Source organism: Artibeus jamaicensis, unplaced genomic scaffold (assembly GCF_021234435.1).
Source record: "Artibeus jamaicensis isolate MK-2021 breed Jamaican fruit bat unplaced genomic scaffold, CSHL_Jam_final contig_447, whole genome shotgun sequence".
Lineage (NCBI taxonomy): Eukaryota > Metazoa > Chordata > Mammalia > Chiroptera > Phyllostomidae > Artibeus > Artibeus jamaicensis.
This window is the reverse complement of record NW_026521834.1, coordinates 3,674,125-3,696,528: the sequence shown is the minus strand read 5'-3', so window position 1 is coordinate 3,696,528 and position 22,404 is coordinate 3,674,125. Positions and strand designations below refer to the sequence as shown.

The 22,404-nt window shown below is 52.1% G+C and overlaps 1 protein-coding gene across 2 annotated transcripts in view; it reads left to right on the top strand.

Moving 5' to 3' along the window:
* The first annotated feature begins 2,281 nt into the window (after positions 1-2,281).
* The window catches only part of IL6R (interleukin 6 receptor), a 48,542-nt gene continuing 28,419 nt past the window's right edge, over positions 2,282-22,404 (top strand). The window contains exons 1-2 of one of the 2 annotated variants that reach the window (XM_053666204.1): positions 2,282-2,723; positions 21,315-21,563. In XM_053666204.1, the coding sequence (XP_053522179.1) occupies positions 2,639-2,723; positions 21,315-21,563 (334 nt within the window). In that variant the 5' untranslated portion in view covers positions 2,282-2,638. The remainder of the gene's footprint in view (positions 2,724-21,314; positions 21,564-22,404) is intronic. The other variant, XM_037162496.2, reaches the window with a different exon arrangement.

The following is a 22,404-nucleotide window of genomic DNA, read 5'->3' as shown; positions in this document are numbered from 1 at the left end:
TCCGTAAGAGGCGCCCTGGTGGAGGCTGTCCTTGTTCCTTCCGCTGCGGGACTGAAGTCCCCAGCCCTGTCTGGTTCTCAGCCCTGCTTGCTGGTGACTCGTTATCTCTGGTTCCACCGCGGGGCTTTAGACAAATCTAGGTGGGTCTGAGTCTTCTCCGCTTCCCGAGTCCAGAAGCCAGGCAAAGACCTGGTGGCCCCACAGGTGCTGACATTTGAAACCAGGAGTGGGCAGGTCGGACTGCACTGTACATGTATGTTTTCTTCTCTTCCTTATCAGTGTTTTCCATAATAAAACACTGGAATGCTGCCCGTGAATTCTGAAACTCCACCTGGAGTTCAAGTGGGGTTAGACGGGGGCCAGAGGCTTTGCTCAGACTGTACTGTGCAGGGGAGGCCACAGCTCCAGATGAAGGCCCTCGCTCTGGGCCGGGCCCTGCTCAGCAGCGGCAGCAGGAGCCCCGTGGTGTGTCAGGGAAGACGGGGTGGCGGACAGAGTCGGCAGGTGACTTGGAGGTAGCGCAGGCAGAGATGGCCTTGTGGACGACTGGATTCCAGTGAAGGAGGAAGGAGACCTTCCCTGAGGCAACATCCCAGCGAGTGTAAGGCAAGGATTTCTGGCAAAGGAAATAGTATGAACAAAGGCATGGAGGTGAGAGGTCATTAATAATATTGTAGAAACAAAATTGTATTCAAAGCACAGAGATGCAGAACATGAGGCTGAGGGAAAAGAGATGGGCCAGATCTTTTCACTGGAACCATGATATCAATACTTTGCATATTGTTGCTCTCACATTAAAAAAATCAGGCAATAGAGGCTCAGAAAGTTTAAGTAACTTCCTCAAGTCACACAGCAAGTGGTGGAGCTGGGATGGGAACTTTATCTGTCCGACTCCAGAACAGAAGTCGCCCCACTTGTGGATTAGAAAGGGAGACCCACTTTGGTGGCTGGGTGGGGTCTAGGACATTTGTTCTTGGGCTTCAGCGCCCTCTTTCAACTCTCCTGTCTGAGCAGAGGGCTTTCTGCAGCCTCCTGGTTTCAGCCTTGCAGCTTGTAGTCCCCCTTCGATCACTTTCAGGTCTGCATCTTCCACGGAGACGGGAAGCGGGCAACCACAGTGGAAACCACCTTCCAGCCCAGAGGGCTGGTGGCCAAAGATCTGCCTTCCAACATGCCTTTCTTTCCCTGTCTGTGAGTGTGGCTGGAGTAAATCCACCCGTTAGCCTCCATCACAGGTGGGTCAGGGCATGCGCCTGGTTCTGCCTGGCACTGCTGATGGGCGGGTGGTTCCCCGCCCAGATGCCAGGGTCTGAGAGCTGCATTTCAGGAGCTCTGTCCCTTCATGCCAATCCCATCCACTTGGGAGCTGCTCTGGGCCACGCCCACTGCAGCTGTCCCAGGAACCTTGGTCCTGGTTAGGATCAGCCTGAAGACCAAAGTGGAAAAGCCCATTCTAATTAGCAAAAGTTGCTAGTCTGGAAGCTTCTCACCCTAACCTTATTTCAGTACTTTTCTTTCCCTTCAAATTGAGCTTCAAGGCCACCATATCAGCCTCAGGACCCCTGGAGAAACTTCGTGGGCCCTTTCGAGAGGTTTTCATGGTTGCTTCTGAAAGTGGAGCACAGTTTCTGTCAGGTCAGGATGGCGGGCATGCCGGTGTGGACATCTACTGAGAACCTGTGGCCTGGACCCTGTGTCGGGTGTGTCCATGCCGTCTGAGCGCAGACTGTAATAAACAAGTCTCTTTCTGACAGGTGAAGAAACGAAAACTCAGAGACTTGGGAAGAGCGGTCACAGACAGTGGGCGGAGATCTGGACGGAGCCAGGTCTCTGCCTGCCTCCAGAGCCCCAGCGTTTCCTCGTGGGTGCTGCAGCCTGCGTGTGACAGGCAGGCACGGAGAGGAATCGTGCCTTTCCAGTACTGAGCCTTTCAGTGCCCAAGCCTCAAGCCAGATCGATTAAATCAGCATCTCTGGGGTCCAGAACGGCGCACTGATGGTTTCTAGGGCTACCCGGGAGATTCCGGGGCACCCCGTGCTGCAGCGTGCTTGACAGTGACGGCGAGGGGCACATGGCCTCCTCCAGAGCTCTCCAGGTGCTCCGTTCAGTGCGTCATCCAGTTCACGAAACCTAAAATCAAAAACGACATTGGCTAAATCCCCTCCTCTCATCAATGGAACCTAGGGGAGGGGCCCAGCCTAGCTCGCCCCCGCCGGGCTCGGGGTCTTCTGCCCCGGGGCTCAGGTGTGGCGCCCTGGCAGGAAGCCTGTGATCCGTCCGGGCGCGGGGCTGTTGCGCCATCCGCTCCGGCTTTCGTAACTGCACCTTGGGGCGGCCCAGAGACGCCCCAGCGCGAGTTCCTCAAATGTTTTCCTGCGTTGCCTGGACTGTCCGCGGCTCTGAGTCACGTGCAAGTGGGAAGTCGCACTGACACGGAGCTCGGCCAGAAGGAGCCGAGCCGGGCACGGCGCGGGGCTCCAGGACTCGCCCGGCGCGCCGAGCGCGGGCCCCCAGGGATGGGGGCTGCCCTAGGAGCCTGAGCCCGCCCGCCGCCGCCCCGCCCCGGTCGCCCGGTTCCGACCCGCCCGCTCGCCCGCCTGCCCGTCTGGAGCTATGGACCATTAGCCAAGGAGAAAGCATGCTGGCGGTCCGCTGCGCCCTGCTCACCGCCCTGCTGGCCGCGCCGGGGGCGGCACTGGCCCCAGGGGTCTGCCCAGCGCTGGGTAAGGGCCTCGCGCACACCTAGAGGGCTGGGCCAACCGGCGGGTGGGAGAAACCGCTGTGGTCGCCGCAGATGGGGGCTGGTGAGCGGCCTGAGGGAGGGAAGGAGGGGTGAAGGCTAGTTTGGGTTCCCGCGGGCACAAGGTGCGGGCTCCGAGTGGCCCAGCTGTTCCGTCGCGGGCGGGGGGCGCCCGTGCTCCCTGCTGCGTCCTGCGCCTCCGGAGGTGCGGTCTCAGCTGAGACTGCCCTGCGGCCGGGAAGCACCCTGTGGTCTACTCACAGGGCTTGGTGTGTTCTCAGAAACCCGATTCTCGGGTCTCCTTCCAGTGTCCCTTACACAACTGGGTACCGGGTGACTCGGAGGGGAAATACCCCAGAGGGGTGGAGTTCCCGCCTAAGGCTGCCCCCCCCCCCCCGCCAGCCTCAGCTTTGGGTCGGGGGGCACCTTGCCTGGCTCTCCCCTCGGCCCCCGAGCTGTATGTGTGGATGACAGCGCCCTGACTGTTGAAGGGACTGACTTCATGGGCGCTGAGTCACGACCCTCTGGCTGCTTGCACAGGCTTCCGCAGACACCAGCTCCACAAGCTGTGTGCCCAGCCCTGGGACTTGAACCTAAGCAAGGAGGATGATGGCCAGGGATTGGGACGCCTGGAGGCTGGCACACACTGGACTCCACTTCCAGAGGAGAGGAGGGGTGAGGCAGAGGCCAGGGGGCACTTTTGTTCCTGTGGACTGTAATCTGCCCCTGGCAGGGTGCCCAGCTGCGGGTCTAGTCTGTCCAGTCCAGCTGGGCCACTGCCTCTCCAGAGGTCTATTTTAAGGTCTGAGGGCTTCTCTGAAGATGAAGCGGAAAACCAAGGGGGCAGGCTGATGTCCCCCACTGGGAGATAATTTTCTGGAGCCTGCTTTTCGGTTCCTGGAACATATGGAGGTGCTGCTGGCTGAGGCCGCCTGTGCTTTAAGGCACGTTTTCTAAGTCTCCATTGGGTCTAGTACGCTCGTACTTTGTTTCAGAGAGGAGACTGAGGTTCAGAGAGCTTGGGATGGGAGAGGCCCACCGCTCCATGTCCCTGAGTTCCAGTGCAGCAGGTCCCCAAGACTCCGAAATGTAGAACTAGCACAGTAGGAAGAGCTGAGGGGTGCCAAGCTGAGGGTGACCCCTGGCTGGCTGAGCACTGGGGCAGAAGAGGCCAGGGTAGGGAAATGGAGGCCCAGGCTTGCCCATCATGGTGTCAGAAGGATGCAGGGCAGAGTTGAGGCTCCTGTCAGGAGGGAGCAAGGCTCCCCTCCCTGCCTCTGCTGCTACTCACACCGCAGCCAGGGCACCTGCCCCAGGGAGGTTACTGCTACCTCTCTGGCTTCACCGCACTCCTGAGCGGTTAGGCCCTGTGAAGGCAGCCATTGACCATTGTTTCTCCATTTCTCTGGTGCCCAGGAGGGATGGACAAGGTGGTCTCAAGGCCTGGACAGGCTGTGAATTTAAGGCAGAACTGAGAGTTTGGGGAGGAAGTGAAAGCCCTCGCAGTTCAGAAGGAAAATGCAGAGAAGTAAAAATACCCAACTCCCCTCCTACACCCACACAGACGCAGCCCACAGACTCGAGAGTAAAAATAAAGACATCGTACAGGAAGCATGGAGCAAATGACTGAGATGTCTTGCTTTGGAGAAGTGAGGGGCCAAGGGTGAGCAGCAGCTGGAGTGGGTCTGGAGGGGAAGTCCGCCGGCTCTCCGGGCTGTGGGGTCTTACAGCCAGGAGACCTGCCTTCCTTGGGGGCAGGGGCTGCCCACATACGCTGGAGCTCACGAGCACTTGCCATGGACACGGGCTGCACCCAGGTGACTCAGGGTCTCCTGCTGCCTTCTGCAGAGTGACGGCGCACCGAACAAACATACCTTGCTGTCATTCATCCTCCTGCCTCAGCTTCTGAGCTTGCCTTTGGGCGATTTCTTCCTGCCCTTGATGTCTACCCGCTTTCCTGACCTCAGCCTGCATCAGTATTTCTCAAAAGATTAGTTCTGGGTCTGGTTGCATCAGAACTGGTGTGTGTGTGTGTGTGTGTGTGTGTGTGTGTGTGAAGCGTGGGACTGGGGGCAAGCCCAAATGCCGATTCTTGGCCCCAGATATACCCAAGAGAAATATCTGGGAGTGAGTCTTGGGAAATGTCTTTTTTTAACAAATGTCCTTTGCAATTGGCAAGTTTGAGGATGGCTGGCCAAACAGCAAGATTGAGGAACTGAACTAAGGCCCCCGCCAGGGGGCTCAGCTTCCACCAGCCAGAAACCTGCTCCTGCTTTGGCTCTGTCCTTGTGTATTGAGCGCAGAAAACCCTTGTTGAGTCTGTGTAAGCCCTGTGGGACCTGTGTGCGGTCAGCCACCCAGACTCTACCTGAAAGGAACTTGAATGTGGTCAGGTGTAAATCCCTGAGAGGGACTGAGGAACCCAGCCATGTGACACATCCTGCTCAGTGCCCACTACTTGATGATGAACTGTCTCGGGGTGGGGAGGAAGCCCCTCTGACTGAGGACCAGACCCCAGGCAGCAGGCGTGCCGACCCCAACCCTGTCACTTCATCCTGGGATTGGGTCAGCAAAGCCTCCCCTCTCAGGGTGGGGGTCACGCAAGGCGGCCTGGGTTCCCGCAGTTGTGAACACGCACCCCTCTCCTCCCCCTGCCACTGTCTCAGCAGGCCTGCCGGCCACCAGCCCTGTGAGGGACAGCATTCCTGTCACAAACCTGGGCATTTCCAGGTCAGTCTTAAAGGCTATGACTCTACTCTCTAACATGGTAGCTGCTTGCTAAGTGTGGCTATGTAAATTTAAGTTAATTAAGATGGAATCAAATTAAAAGTGTGGCTTCTTAGTTGTGCTAGCTGCATGTCAGGTGCTCAGTAGCACCCGTCACTAAAGGCCTCTGAGCCGGACAGAAGAGATGAAAGGTGTTTTCCGTCGCGGGTTTGGGAGAACTTCCAGAGGCCTCCTGTTGCTTCTTCCTTTGTCCCTGTCCAGTCCTTCTTTCCTCCTGCAGCTGAACACAGCTCGTCTGGTCCAGGTGGTGGCTGAGGCTGGGAGCCAGGCCGATCCCCGCCTGCCCGGCCACGGAGAAACGATGTGAGCTTGGGTGAGTGGTCTCACCGCTCAGGACCCCTGTTCTCGCCTAGAAACACCAGTGATTACACTACGGAACAGAGCAGAAGGGGAAAATGAGCCAGACTGTGTTTTAAAGGAAGTCCCTAGTGCAGAGCAAGTGCTTAAATAGGCGTAGCTAATAATTCATTCATTTGAAAGAAGTGTTTTCAGCTGCTGCTGCGTCCAGGCACCGTGCTAAGAGCTATAGATGTGGCTGTGAGCAGGGCAGACAGACTTTCCCTCCTTGTGGGAGCTTCGTTCCAGTGAGGGAGTAAATGAAATACGCAGTATGACTGTGGCCCAGGCGAAGGAGGAAGAGTGACGGGGAGGGAGTTAGGAGCCGTGCGTTTATGTCGAGAGGGCATGTTCAATGGGTCCCTTCAGGGGCAGGCCAGGGGAGTTTTCGCCGAGATGGTTATGTGAATGAAGGCCTGAAGGAAGTATAAAACTATTTAGACATTCCTTATGTACCTGTCAACCAAAACACTTCCATGGCCGAAAGCTTTCCTGAAGGAAAGTGTTTATGGAGCCCAATGCTGGCTGGGAAGGACAAGGTCCTGGGTGTGTGGGCAAAACTGCCCCCGGTGGGGCCGGAGAGGGCAGGGTCTGCCGTCCCGGGCCCACGGCGCGTTTGTACGTTGTGTTTGGGGGGGAAAAGGAAGAGATGTAAGTCGTTCTGAAAGCATTTACACTGGCTATGGGTGCAGAGGGTGGGGAGGGTGGGAGCCTATAAGGAGCGCGTGCTCCTCTGGACCGAGTGGCCAACAGTCTGGACAGTTCGCACGGAGCAACAAATGGGAGCCTGGTGGTCGGAAACGCCTGCCTGTTTGCTTTAGGTGATTGTGAAATAGTCACCCGAAAGTTAACTCCCTGTTCCAACGCACACTCTGGAGAGCGTGCGCAGCCTTTTGCTGGTTGTCCTGCAGTTGATAGCTAGTTCACTTGTCTCTCCCTCCCACCTTTCCGCCTGCTGTAATTTAATTGAGGACACTTCAGAATTTTCTCCTTGTTACTCTCATCTTGGGCAGGAAAATTCCTGCCTCCTCTGGCATTACCTGTGGGTGGGCCCGTTGGGCTCCGGGGGCAGGGACAGGAGGCCCCTGGCCTTGGTGAAGCCGCAGCTGTCCTTGGGGAGCCCAGGCCTCAGCCATGGGGCTACTTGGATTGGTTCATGTCACTTTGTCAGGTCACGAACTGTCACTGCGTTTTGAGTCTTCAGGAGAGAATCCTCCAGGGCTGCAGGGGCCAGGGGAAGGCGGTGAAGAAAAGCTTCGAACTCTGTCTGGTGGGGCCGGGGGAGCTTCTTTTGGGTAGTTGATCGGTGTGGTCTAATCCTGTCTCTGGCCTTCAGACCCAAAGAGGTCCCAAGACTCTGGCAGGGTCGGGGCTTTTCCTGCGTGGTCCTGGGTTCAGTCTTGACTTTCAGCAGCGGGCTCCCCTGCTCCCCCACCCCCACCCCCTGCCAGCTCAGCCTGAGGGCTCCGCCCTCAGGTGTGTGTCCCTGAGGCTGACATCCAGGCTGTCCCCTAGCACCTGTTCTCATTCCCCTCCACCTTCCAGTTTCCTTCCCTGAAAAACATCTTTTGGTCTTTGCCCTCTTCATGACGGTGATGACAGTGTCCGTTGCCATATTGAGTGCCAACTGTGCACACAGAACTGTCCTGGACACTGCATCTGTGATCTCATTTACCCTTCCCAGCAGCCTTATGTGAGAGGGTGTTTCAGCCATTGTACAGATGGGAGAGGTGGTAGGACAGGCAGGTTTTATTGGAGGAGATCAGGGTCTGTTTCGGACATGTTGCCACTGAGGTATCTAACAACCAGAAGAAAACACTGAGGAGTTGGATACAGGAGTCTGGAGTTTGGGAATCAGTACTGAGCTTGAGGTTTGAATTTGGGAGCCTCCCATATTGATGGAATCTGGTAGATAATGATCTGGTAGAGACCAAAAACTGACAGAGAGAGAGAGAGGTGAGAACTGCTGAAGCAATTCCCCAGAGTAGGCAAGTGGAAGCAGAAGCTCAGAGAAGTTAACTAACTTGCTCGAAATCACACAGCAAGGAAGTGACAGACCAGGCTCTGAACCTCGCTACTTTCACTGTATCACGGTGTCACTAGCAACTCCCACTCTTCAAAGCATGGGGACTTTAAGGTCATCTCTCTTCAGAGTGTCCTCCCTGATACCACACCCACTGGTGCAGCAAGGGGGGCCCCACCCTCGTCCCAGCAAGTGTGCGCTGCCTTCTCTTCAGTACTGAGTGTACTAAAAGGCCACAGTGTATATTTCAGCCTTTGCGCTGTAACCCCATGTTCGTTAATTCATAGCACTTTGAGTCAGGAGAATGTTTTGCAACCACATGTCACTATAAGTGAGCTTTCTCTGTCTCTGAGAGAGGCCAGCCTAGTGGTCGGACAGTCTGGGCCTGCCTCCTGGCTGCTCACTTCACCAGCCAGCCCACCTTGGGGGCAAACCACCTTAAGCCTAGGCAAGAACAGTGTGTCTTAGACCGTGACAAACAGTAATGGGTACTCGATAGTGTAACTGATGCTAGGAGCTTGTTTTGTTGGGAGGAGGGCAAGGCTATGGAATGAAGACTTTTTCACAGAAAAGTGGAAAGATGCATTAATGCAGTGGGGATAATAATTATAATTGTTCATGGTTTTTGAGAGATTAGTTATGTCCTAAAAATAGTACTAAGATTTTAACATTAATTATCAAATGTAATTCTTGTGACAACATTTTGAAGTGGCCATTATTATTAATTCCATTTTATGGATGGAAAAAATGAGGCCTAAAGAGGTGAGAAACTAGACCAACAACATCACATAGCTAGTAAGTGGCTGACCTAGGGTTTGAACTTGGGTGTGTCTGAATCTTGGGCTTGAACTCTTGACCACTGCACCCAGTGCACTAAGGAAAGTTTACTTATTTCTATTAAATAAAGAACTTCCTCTTTCATTTTTTGATATTTCATTGTATGAACCCACTGAGTTTATTTGCCCAGTTTCCTTTTTTAAAAAATCTTCTCCCAAGGATATGCTTATTGATTTTAGAGAGAGAGGAAAGGGAGGGGGGAGAAAGAGAGAGGGAAAGAAACATCAATTGTTGTTCCACTTATTTATGCATTCATTGGTTGCTTCTAGTATGTACCCTGACCAGGGATTGAACCTGTAACTTCGGTGCATTGGGATGACTTTGACCAACTGAGCTACCCAACCAGGGCCAATTTTTGCATTTTTAAGAAATATTTGCAGACTTCCGGCCAAGATGGAGGCATAGGTAGACACACAGTACCTCCTCGAACAGCTAAAATAAGGACAACAAAAATTCAGAAACAAAGTAACAACCAAAACTGAAAGAAAGTTGAACTGTATGGAAGTCAGACAACCAAGGGGTTAAAATAGACACATTCATCCAGACTGGTAGCCCAGTGGAGAGGGGTCATGGCACAGGAGGCAGTGACACTGGGCACGCAAGGCACTCTGGGCAGACCCTGGGCACCCAGGCAGTGGCTGGCAGACCCCGGGTGTGGGGTGACAACAGGCAGACCCAGCAAGGTGGTGATTGAGAAGTGGGGCACTGTGCGCAAGGTGGCTGGCTGATGGGCAGTGGTTCCACATTTGCACCCAGATAACTGGGGAGCAAGACAGACCACACAACCCAGGGCCCTGGTGCCAGGAAATAAAGCTTCAAAACACCGGTTGAAAACACTTGTGGGGGTTGAGGCGCATGGAGAGACTCCCACCCTTGCAGAATAGTTAGTTGGAGAGACCCACAGGGTCCCAGAGCGCAGGCAGCCCACCCACACAGGAGTCAGTACCAGAAAGGCCCACTTTGCTTGGGGGAGGTGGCGGAAGGGACTGAGGTGCAACAGAGAGCAGAGCAAAACGCCATTTTTTTCCCTCTCAGGCCCCATCCCACACACAGCGTCACAACCCAGCCACATGGGTTGCCTCCCCCTGGTGAACACCTAAGGCTCTGCCCCTCATCCATAACAGGTGCGAACAGACCAAAACATGATGGCTCACGCAGAAAAACAGCTCAAAGCCCCAGAGCCAATACTTCTAAGCGACAAAGAGATAGCCAACCTATCAGATGCACAGTTCAAAACACTGGTGATCAGGATGCTCATAGAACTGGTTGATTTTAGTCGCAAATTAGATGAAAAAATGAAGGCTAAATTAATTGAAATGAAGGGAAATGCACAGGAAACCAATAGTGATGGAAAGTAAACTGGGACCCAAATCAAGGGAGTGGACCAGAAGGAAGAAAAAAATGACCAAACAGAAAATATGAAGAAACGAGAATTCAAAAAAATGAGGAGAGACTTAGGAACCTCCAGGACATCTTTAAATGTTCCAACATCCAAATTATAGGGGTACCAGAAGGGGAAGAACAAAAGCAACAAGTGGAAAACTTATTTGAACAAATAATAAAGGAGAACTCCCCAATCTGGCAAAGGAAGTAGACTTCCAGGAAATCCAGGAAGCTCAGAGAGTCCCAAAGAAGGTGGACCCAAAGAGAAACACACCAAGGCACATCATCATTACATTAGCCAAGATTAAAATGAAGGACAGAATCCTAGAAGCAGCAAGAGATAAGGGGACAGTCACCTACAAAGAAGTCCCCATCAGACTGTCAGCTGATTTCTCAAAAGAGACCTTACAGGCAAGAAGGGGCTGGAAAGAGGTATTCCGAGTCATGAAATCCAAAGACCTACATCCAAGATTGCTCTATCCAGCAAAACTTTCATTTAGAATGGAAGGGCAGATAAAGTGCTTCTCAGATAAGGTCAAATTCAAGAAGTTCATCATCACCAAGCCCTTACTATATGAAATGTTAAAGGGACTTACCTAAGAAAAAGAAGATAAAGAACATGTATACTAAAATGACAGAAAACTCACAGTTACTAACAACCATGCCTAAAATAAAAACAAACTAAGGAAACAACTAGAACAGGAACAGAACCACAGAAATGGAGATCACATGGAGGGTTAGCAACAGGGGAGTGGGAGGAGGAGGGGGGGAAGGTACAGGGAATAAGTAGCATAGGTGGTGGGGAGAAAATACAGGGAGGGCAAGAATAGTATGGGAAATATGGAATCTAAAGAACTTAAGACACATGGACATGAACTAAAGGGGGGGAATGTGGAGGGAGGGGTGTGTAGGGTGGAGGGGAATGAAGGGGGAAATGGGACAACTGTAATAACAATCAATAAAATATATTTAAAAAAGAAAACAATATAGAAAAAACATTTGTGTAATCTACATACATGAACTGCTTATTTATATTCATTGCTCATTTTTTAAAAATGGGTGGTTGGTCTTTTTTTTTACTGTTTATAGGAGGTCTTACTATATTAAGAATCTTAGTCCTTCATCTGTGATACAAGTTGTGAATTTTTTCTCCAACTTGTTATTTGTCTTTTGACTTTTTCTTTTTTTCCTGTCAGGGGATGGGTTTTGCCATGCAAATTAAAAAAAAGTAGTTGAATATATCAGGTTTTTTATGACTTCTAGGTTTTGTGTCATACTTAATAAAGTCTTCCATATGTCAATATTACTTTGAAAGATTCTAATTTGTTTTCTTGGTACTTAAAAGTTTTTTCTATTTGAACGTTTGATCCATTTCATTTCTCATGGAGTGAGGAATGAGGTATGGCTCTAACTTTTTCTCCAGTGTAACCTATTGTTCCTTTACAGTTTGTTGAATCTTTTCTCTACTGATTTTAAAAGTCACTTTTCAAATCTATCAAATTACTGTATGTACTTGGTTTTATACTGTTTCTCAGCATAGCAAGTAGTTAAAGACAAATTCTGAAGCCCAATGGCTTAGGCTTGGGACCAGGCTCAGCCCTGACCAGCTGTATGGCAGCCTTCTGCTCTGTGAGGTGGATGGACTGTTGGGAGGGCCAGTTAGGTGAGCTGTGTATGTAGCCAACACTCAGACTAAGCTAGTTTTTAAAAATTGTGGGAAAATATGAGTTGCATAAAATTTGTCATCTTAGCCATTTTTAAGGTGTACAGTTCAGCCCTGGCCGGGTTGGTCAGTTGGTCGTAACATTATCCTGTACATCAAAAAGTCTCAGGTTCGATTCCAGGTCAGGGCACATACCTAGGCTGTAGGTTCAACCCTGGTCAGAGTATGTACGGGAGGCAACCCATGGTGTTTCTCACATTGATGTCTCTCTCTCTCTCTCTAAAATCGATAAACGTATCCTTGGGTGAGGATTAAAAAAATTAAAGGATACAGTTCAGTAGTGCAGACTAGGCTATTTTTGGTTACTATTACTTTAGAATTTTCTAGCATCTTCCATAGTATTATTGTTTGTCCGTGGGCCAGTGGCACACTCTTTCAGTTATGGTAGCTTTACACTTTCCTGCACAGGCCTCCCCTGTTCCGACGTAGGAAGACTCAGCATTGTAAATAGGCTTGTGTTCCCCAAGTTAGACTCTAAATTTTCTTGATCCCAATAAAAATACCAACAGGCCTTTTTAAAACTAGGCAAGCTGATTCTAAAGTTCAGATGGAAAAGTAAATAGGCAAGGATAGCCGGGACAGTTCTGAAAAAAGCAGAGAACTGGGAGGAGAATTAGCCTTACCAAACTTTGAAGCGTATTATAACCCTACAGCAAGGCCGGAATCAGGTTCCCAGCTTCACTGAGGACGGACGTGCCTGCTCGTCCACTCCGAGCTGTTTCCACGACCTCGTGGCACGTGAGGTCGCCAGGGGGGCACAGGCCTGAGCTTGGGCAGAGGTGAGAGTGCAGGAGGGGGCACGCCAGGTGCTTTGTAAGAGTGTGCATTGCGGTGTAACACACCTAGAGGAGAGTGCACTCAGTGTAGTTCCGAGAGCTTGATGAACTGCCATAAACGGCTCACCCATGTAATCCCCACGCAGATACAGGGCGGAACGTGACCGGCCTGGAGCCTGCCCTGGGTCCCCCTCCGGTCACTCCCTCCCACACCTCCCCTTCGAGACTTCTTCCTCATGTAGCTTTGCTTTCCCATATGTAAAAGGGTAGGAGATGGTGCTGGACATGTTCAGGACGAGATGGGGGCATACGTCAGGTCCCTTCTTCCTGCTCCCCCTTGCCAAGCCCCCTCCACAAACACAGAAAAAAGTCCTCATAGGGGTCAGGCTCCTGGTTAGACTCTGGTGGGAAGACAGGTCCCTTGGTGCCCTTCTGCAGGGAAGGCGTGGGCCACGGGCCCTGGGCCAAGCATGACGAGTCCCAGGGCCCAGGGCTCCAGTCCCAGCTACATGTCACACTGGCTGTGTGACTGGGCCCTGGTGCTCCTGTAAAAATGGGCAGGTTGTCCTGAATAATTTTTAAGGGCAAAACAGCCCTTAGCCCCTATAGCCCTAACTCAGCTGCTCTGTGGACCCGGGTCCTGTGTGTGTCCCCATGCGGGCATCCACGCCCTTCTCCCCATGCTCGGTCTTGCCTTACTCTCTTCATCTGCTTCCTGGGGCTTGGTGGGGGTGGGGGAATTGGATCGTTTGCCCTCCTTAGATAGCTTTTCCTCTAATTAGTTTATGTTCTCTGAGAGGTGATCCAGGCCAGACCTCTGGGCCTGGGCCAGCTGATTACCTCTGATGCTGCCAGAGGAGGATTAAGTGTTTTTCTCTTGAGGAGCTGCTCACATGCTCGTCCCGGAGGCAGCAGCCAGCGTTACCGTTTTGTGGGTCCAGAAAGCCTCCAAGGCTGCTTCTCTCCAGGTGGTATGTAGGCCACGGTGCGGAAGGATAGGAAAGGCTGCGCCAAGGTAAATACTGACACCACCAAATACAAGGTAGATACAAGCAGGCACAGGAGTACAAACACATTAGTGAGGAGGGCGGGGGCTGCCAGTGGGGCCGGCAGTCCAAGAAGAGGGACTGGGGTAGGGTGGGGCTGGGAGCTGGGTTTCTGAACTTGGCAGGGGCCATAGCTTAGACCCTGAGGGCTGGCCTCTCCCTAGAGACAGAGGAGGGCGTTCTGGGGGTTGGAGGGGAAGTGAGTGGGTGACCTGGTGAGAGTCAGAGGTGGGGGCACTTTGAAACTATAACTAGTCATTTGAGTGCTGCTGTTGCAGGGTAGGGGTAGGAAGGTCAAGGGTGCTAGGCTACTGGCTCTGGTCAGAGACCCTTCTGAGGGACTACTCGGTGAGGCAGAGCTTGCCTCTCCTGCCCACCAGCACATATTCCTCAGTGCAGACCCCCTTCCCCAGGGCTCTGTGGAGGGTGGATAGGCATGAGAAGATCATGGCGGTGGAAACTGGGAGGCAGGGAGAGATGTAGGGGTGTGGGCGGCCCAGAAAGGGGGACCTGGGGGTGGGGCACAGAGTGACACCTGGCCCTGGCAAGGTAGAGGCTTGGGCCAGACTCCCTTCTTCACTAGCTGTAAGCTTGTGGGCAAGTCTGTCACTTCTCTGAACTTCCCTGCCTCAGCAGTGGAGTGGGGCCAAGCCCCCCCACGCGGGGCTGTTGTAAGGTGTGGAGAGCTCTCAGGTAAAGCACAGGTACGTGGCGGTAAGTGCTAATGAGTGCTAATGAATGTTATGATTATTATTACATTGGAAGCGGGGAGGCTTGTCCCAGCCCTTAGTTGGGAAGGCAGGAAGGGGGATGAGCTCTGGGAACTGGTCCGAGGCCCCATGGGGCCAAATTCTGCATTTGTTTCCGTTTGGACATGAAGGGCCCACATTCTTCTGGAGACTTCTCAACAGCCTTTGCCTTTATTTCTGAGATGGGACCTTTAATCCCCTGTGACCTCTTCTGCCATCTTGTGTCCCTGCAACCTGAGAGGCCAGAGGCCCCCTGTGCTGCGTGCTGCGGGCCTGCGTCTCTGCTCAGAACGCAGGGCGGTGGGATTAGCGGGCCTGTGCTGAAGCCGTGTCCCCAGTGGCTCCCTGGGCAGCTGGTTCACTGCTTACATAATCGGGGCCAGGGACCTGAACTTGTTTTTGCTGGCAAGAGCAACAGCAAGCTGCGAGAGAGTTGAGAAATATGTTTCTGTGTGCTTTTTTCTCTGGTTATTGACATTGCAAGTTTACTTGAAGAGGGGGAAAAATAGAAAAACGACAAAGCTGCTTGGCTTTCTGACACCCAACCTTACTTAGGTTCAGAATGGGGAAGAACCCTGTTCTCAGGGCTGGGCTGCAAAGTCCTGGCTTGAGGGTTGTCACGGTGGTGCGGGGCCAGTGCCCCACGGGTAGGATGACGTGGGCATCAGGCTGGCGTGTGGGATCGGTTGCCAGGGGTGATGAGGACCTAAATTTTCTTTCCCTTCAGGAGTGGGTAGCGAGGGAGGGTGTGGGAGTTTCTCCCAGAGCTCTCCAGAAATGGGAGAAGCTTTTGTCTGAGGGCACTGGGATGACCTGGCTGTCATTCCTCTCCAAAACCCATCAACTGTTAGAACAGTAAGTCCATAGATTAATTACGTGTTTTCGGGCAGTGACTGAGACAAACAGACACACACGTGCTTCCAGCCCTCAGAGCTCTAATTACTTGCATGTTAAGAGGCTAGACAGTAGGAACGGGGGCAGCAGGGAGCTTCAGATTGTAGTTCGAACCCTCATCTCACAGGGAGGGCAAGTCGGGCTGTGCCAGGGGCCGTGACGTGCCCAGGGCTGCCCAAGTCATTGGCAAGACCAGAAATAGAACTCCGGTCTTCTGAGAACACAGAGCTGTTTCCTCTGTGCCAGTTTGCCTCCTGCTCTTGGAGTTGTACTTGACATGAAATGAATCACAGTGAGGTTATACACGGGTGGAAAGTGTCATCCTGCGGAGAACACCAGGTACCTGCCTCTCCTGGGTTCTCACTTCTTTTTGCCCCCTGTTCCCTGGTCATAGAATGCTGCCCCCGGTGGCTCCACTTATCAAACTCCCACTTACTTCTCAAGGCCCAGTTCACATGTCTCTTCTCCTGGGGCCCCCCACTCACTGCCCCTTTGAATGATTTCACCCTCACGACTCCCTTCATGTGTCAGGAACCTTCATCTCAGGGTGGCCTGTGTTATAGGCAGTGTTAAGTTCTCCATGGGGTCTGTGGGGATTAAACAAGATTGTGATCTGGAAAAGGTGGAGAGGCATGTCAGTGCATAGTGGATCTTCAATAGCTGTCAGGTCTGTCGCCTAGATTAGCAATTTTTGGTCTTGCACCTGATGGGTGCACAAAACTTCTTGAATTCTTGACAAGAACAGGCTCGCAACCCTGGCCTCAGATGGCTGAGCAATTGCTCAAGTACAAATGTTAAGTTGTGTTCTCTTTGCTGAATGTCAGGGCGTGCCAGGCCAGCCCCTCCCTATCACACCCCCTGTCGCCCAGGGCAGGGCTGCTGGTGGGGCTGGGGCACCTCTGGGGGGCAGAAAGGGGTGCTCTGAGGAGCACGCGCTCTCCTCACCGGTTGCCCGCTGTGTCTCTTCTCTGTCAGTGAGGCCTGGCAGATTCCAGGGAACGAACAGTGGCAGATGGGTTGGGATGGTGACCTTATGTCCTCTAGGGGACCAGGCCCGCAGAGCTTAGGGCCAGGGGTATAGAATACAGAGAGAGTGACAGAACCCACAGCTGCAAGGGGTGGAGGGATGGCCCCTTTCAGGCGTGGGTGGTGCTCTCGGAGCTGCTTGTCCTGAAAAATCCACCCTTACTCCACCCCTGCTCCCTGGTGCCCACATGTTCGCCTCCACCTCCGCCCTCTGCCCCCGCCCTCCACCCACTGCCGGGAGCCCTCACCCCTAAACATCATAACTGGGACAGACCCAGCTTTTTTGTTTTAAATATATATATTCATTTTAAGAGTCATACAAGCAACTTATAGAACATTCAAAAACTACAGGAAGATGAAGGGAAAGAAATCATCTCCCGTCCCCTCGCTTGGTGAGGGGACAGAGAGACCAGGAGGACCTGCTGTGAGCACCACCGCTTCCTCCTCACAGGAACGCCGCGGGGCTCCCTGTGGCCACCCGGTTCGGGGTCTGATTCTGAGGCCGTTCAGGTCGAGGCGGAGCAGTGAGGAGGTGGGTGGGGAGGGCAGCACTGCCCACTCTGACTTAAGCAAGTTTATTTTCTCATCGTCTTTCCTCTGAGCATTTGTGACCATCTTGCATACAGTGCTTTAAAAAGCGTAGTTAACACAGTGCTGTTCAGGGTCTAGAAGGAATACATTGGGAAGAAGGGCTGGCACAGGCAACACTCGCCAATGGCTTGTTTATAATTAATCATCTCCCATTAGAAAAAAATAAAGACTCAGTTTTAGAGAAAACCATTACTCAAGTCCCTTGGCAGAGGAAGTGGCCATTATGTTGCTCCCGCAGCTCTGCTTTTGTGGAAGAGAAAAAAGTTTTTATTTGCTGTTTCTCTGAGCTGTACAAATAACTTGGCCATTGTTAGTGAGTGCAGGAACAGAACAGCCCCAGCCATTGTTCAGGCCGCCGCTTAACACGGCAAGAGCTCCAGTCCGAACCCGGGTAAGGGAAGTGACCAGAGAAACCTATTTCCTGGAACTGGCAGAAGCAGAAGCAGAAAAGAGCGCTCCCTGTGGCTGCGGACTCAGCCGGAGGGAGTACTCTCCCCAGCATCTCCTGGCCGGGGCCTGCTGGCTGCTCTGCTCTCAGCACAGAGCCTGTCGGCCGGAGGGGGCACCTCCGACCACCCTGTCAGCTGTGGGTCGTGCTACTGGGATTTTTCAATGTGGGGGCCCCGACCCTCTGGGCATGTTTTCGGCACCCTGCATTAAACAAACATTTATTAAGCACCTTCTGAATTCTCTGATGAGGGCTAGCAGGAGCTCACAGTCTCATAGTCACAGTGGGGGAGGGGAGCTGTGTGCAGCCCAGGACTGTGCCACGTGGAAAGTGCCAATGAAAGGTGAGCCACCCACTGCCCTTGACCCCTCCTGGGACCTTCATGCAGCCTGCCTGTGTCCATTTTGTGTCATTGCTCCCAAACTGCCTTGTGAAATCTGACGTCTGCTCATGGCCTGGTGGGGGATGTTGTAAGCGCTGCGCCGTGGGGCCACCCACTGGCCGACAGTCCTGCTTTGGCAATATCTTCATCTGTGGGAGATGCCCCATCCCGCAGACCTCTCTCGGCCGCTGTGGAAGAGAACAAATTGTCCCTAACACAACCTTGTTCCAGCAGGAAAGGGGGTGGCAATTCCCTCTAGCAGGGAACGCCCCCAGCCCTTCTCCCAAACCGCTTTCATTGGGAATGGTATGTGTAGGTGTATACAGCATACACGCATAGCCCATCAATCAGTGTCAAAGGCTACAGTCTTACAGAAACAGGTATTATCCATAGATAACAATTGAAGGAACACAGAGATCTGCCTCAGGGTCTGTGTCTGTTAGTCATGCTGACACCAGATGGCCTTTAAGACGAGTTTCATGAGATAAGGAGTTTACTCTTTATGCCTTGAACTTAAACATCCGGTTTGTATCAGCAGGGCCATACAAAGCAAAGCAGAGCAGGCTTCAAAGGATGCAGTGTCTTTATCAGGCCTGGTTTCCCACAGAGCGCCCTCTGTGCTGGGTCAGGCGGTGCCTGCCCCCTGTGTTTCCTGGTCTTCCAGGGAGACCTCCTGGCTTCTTTGAAGGCTGCTCTGGTGGGGCTGCAGTCTCCAAGACCATGTAGAGTGGTCCCCAGCACTCATCTTTGTTCCTGCAGTGAAAATAACTTGTGTGTGAGTGCATGGCCCCGTTGGGTTTTATGCGTACCACTGCTTTATCAAGTAGAAAATGGAAAAGCGTACATATCACTATAGAGCTTAGAAGCGTTAGTGTGTCTTCCAGACGTAACCTCTTTTGGGCTCAGGTGGAAATTGACACTTGGACTGAAGGGGCAAGCTGCCGCCTTCATCAGGCGCTGTTCGGGCTTAGGCCCATTGGAGTTATGAAGGGAAAGGACACATGCAACATACACACTAGGATCAGCAGTTGTCCTCAGGGAAACTTGGGAAAATGCACCAAAGCTACGTGTGAAGAAGCTGACAGCCACAGTCTTTGACATAGTAAAACCACTGGAAATGACCCAGACTTCCATCAGTGGAAGAGGGTCTACTGTATCTGCACCATGGAATATTATGCAGCAGTGAAAATGAATGAATTATAGCTACATGTGACTGAATCATAGAAACATAATGAGTGACAAAAATACATCCCAGAAGATTAAATACAAGCCACTTATAAAAAGCTTAAAAATCAAGTAAAATTAAGAAAAATGTAAGGACCCATAAGTAGTGAACTTATTTTTTAAAGTAAGGAGTGGTAACCCAGAAATTCACACTGTGTGAAGTGCGGAGGCTGGAGGCTGCAGAAGCAGATGGGGGGCCGCAGAGACAATGACTGCGCTAGTACTGAGACTGGTAGGAGCTCGGGTGCTTTTCTGCTTCATAACTTTTGTGTATTTGCATGTTAATTTGCATGCGCTCAATGTTATCTATTTAAAAACAACATCTGAAATGATAGAAATATATTATTGACTCTTTGTTCGAAAGGTGTGCTGTGTTATCTACAATAGCCAAGACGCAGACACAGCCTGAGTGTCTGTTGCCTGGTCAGTGGATAAAGGGGTGTGGCGCCCACGCCCACCAGGACTGGGATATTCTGTACCCGCACAAAGGAAATCCTGCCATTTGTGACCACATAGATGGATCTCGAGGGCATTGTGCTAAGTGAAATAAGTCAGACAGAGAAAGATAAATACTGTATGATCTCACTTCTATGTGGAATCTAAAAAAAAAGCAAAGACAAAAAACCAAAGCCATAGGAAAAGAGATGAGATTTGTGGTTACCCAACGTGTGTGTGGTGGGGAGGGGTGAATTAAGCAGACCCTAAGAGTTCTCATCACAAGAAAAAAGAAACATTATTTTCTCTTTTTTTGTGTCTATATGAGGTGATAGATGACTAAACTTAGTGTGGTAATCATTTCACAATATGTGTAAGTCAGGTCATGTGTGCAACTTAAACTGACGCAGTGCTGTGTATCATCTCAACAAAACTGGGGGAGGGGTGTGTGGGAGAACAGGGTATAGGAGAGATAAATGGTGATGGGAAAAAACTGGGGTGGGGGGAACAGAAAAAGAAAGGTAGTGAGGGCTTCCATAACTCTTATGAGCTCTCTGGGCACCCAGGTATCCTCAGTGAACTTCTAGAGACTGGGATTTTGCTGAGGTGCAGGGAGCCCTGTGTCCCCACCGGTACCTGGCTCTGGGGCCTCTTTGAGTGTTTGTTAAATGTGGGGCAGAGGGGGGGACTTGCCCACAGTGGTGAAAGCGAGGTCTAAGGCACCTGCCCAGACTTGCCTGCTGCACGGTGGGATTCAGTGCTTTTCTCAGGGAAAAGGAAAATCTCTCAGGGGACCAGCTGCTACCTTGGCCTTGAGCAGCGAACTCATTGTTCACTGCCTGAGTAGTGAGCTTGGTCACTACAGGTGACTCTGGCTCCAAGTGGTAAAGTGAGAAAGGGCACTCGAAGGCAGTCTGGTAGCCGGGCAGGACCAGTGCCAGACAGCAACCGTCTCTGTCCCTTTGACACCCATGTCCCTGGTCCCTGGACTGTGGCTGAGGTCAGTTTCCTGAGAGTCACTGATTCTTAGTCCCTTCTCCCTGACAGTTACCTTGGATGGGGTGGGAGGAAGGACAGTCTGACAAGTGTGACATAAAAACTCATCCTGAGCTAGAAGGCTTTGCAGGCCAGAAATGCCAGTGCTTGTTTGTCCTCCAGGCCCAGGAGCAGGGGCAGGAGGTGAGGTCAGATGCCCGGGCAGCTGCTGGGCCTGTGGGATCTTGGGACAGATTTACTGTTGCTGCTCTCTATTAAGTGGTTATACTTTAAAAAAAAATTTTATTTACTTATCTTTAGAGGGGAAGGGAAAGAGAGAAGGAGAGAAATATCAATGTATGGTTGTTTTTGGTGCATCTCCTGCTGGGAACTGGCCCCTGCTGGGAACTGGCCTGCAACTCAGGCATGTACAGTGACGGGGAATCGAACTGCAATCTTTTGGTTCCCAGGCCCATTATACATTTGTTTTGAAGGACCATATGGGCTTAACGTGAAACTGGCTATATTCCCTGGCCCCAGTGCCCTTAGCTGATTGGACTAATTTACTAGACTGGTTCATGAATTAGTCCAGTCTTAGTCTATGAATCTATAACCTATAATAAAAAGGAGTTTGCTCGTTCCTTTAATTTTGGACTCCACGCTGTGGACAGTGGCAGGTTCTTAAAGGGTTTTCTAATCAAAGGTGTTGGGTGGTCAGACCGAGGCTTCCGAAGATCAGTTGGACAGCTGGGTGGAGAGGGCCAAGGCTGGTGCGTGGGGCTGCTGGGAGGCTCTTGCTATAATACAGGCAGAGGCCTGGACCACGGGATGAACTTGGGAGATGTTTGGTACTGAAGCCTCTTGCGGCTTCCCCAGATCAGAAATGAAGTTCTTTCCTCAGTTTGCTGTGGACTTACCGAGTGTCTTCTCTCTCCCCAGAGGTGGAGAGCGATGTGCTGACCAGCAGTCCCGGAGCTAGCGTCACCCTGACCTGCCCAGGCAGGGATCTGGAAGACAATGCCACGGTTCACTGGGTGCTCAGGAGGCAGGTCTCGGGCTCGCACCACAGCACACGGGCTGGCGTGGGAAGGAGGCTGGTTCTCTGGCCCGTGCAGCTCAGCCACTCTGGAAACTACTCGTGCTACCAGGACGGCCACCGGGTTGGAACTGTGGGCCTGCTGGTGGAAGGTGAGTCGTGCCGTCGAGCTCTTGGAGACAGCTCCCTGCGCAGCTCTGTCCGTTCCAGATCCCCGGCCTGACCCTTGGAACTCCTGTTACTTCCTTGGCCTGTGGATCTTGGGAAAGGCCCACTGATGCCTGCCAGAGAGACTGGCGGAAATCCCTGCCGGGTGGGGGCAACTGGCTGGCTGCTGGCGACACCGTCCAGCTGGCCTTGCTGGGCATCAGGGGGTGAGGTGCACTGGTCAGTAGCGTGGGACTGAGAGCAAGACGGCCTGCAGTTGAACCCTCCTCCCACGCAGCTCACTCCGCTGCTCCTCTGTGTGCTCCTCAGTGAAATCAGGTGAATTTGATTACCTTACCTCAGGGTTAGTACAGAGATTAAACGAGTGTGTTTGTTTGTATACTCACACACACACACACACACACACACATATGGCGTTGAAAACTCTGCACGGTCTAAAATTTACTAGTTTTAAAAAGATTTTAGTTTTTAATTTATTTTTAGAGAGCAGGGAAAGGAGGGAGAGAGAGAGGGAGGGAAACATGGATATGTGTTTGCCTTTCGTACACCCTTAAATGGGGACCTAGCCTGCCACTCAGCCATGTATGTGCCCTGACTGGGAATGGAACCAGTGACTGGTTCACAGGCTGGTGCTCAGTCCACTGAGCCACACCAACCAGGGCTCAAAGTAACTATTTTTATTGTTAAAATTAGCAAGTTCTTAACTCCCTCACATCTAGATGAAGATGTCCTGGAGCCAGATGCCCCGTGTGTGTGGCCTTCTGCCGAGGTCCTGTCTTCCTTGGTGTCCTGATGCCCCTGGGAGGGAAAGCAGTATTATTGTTG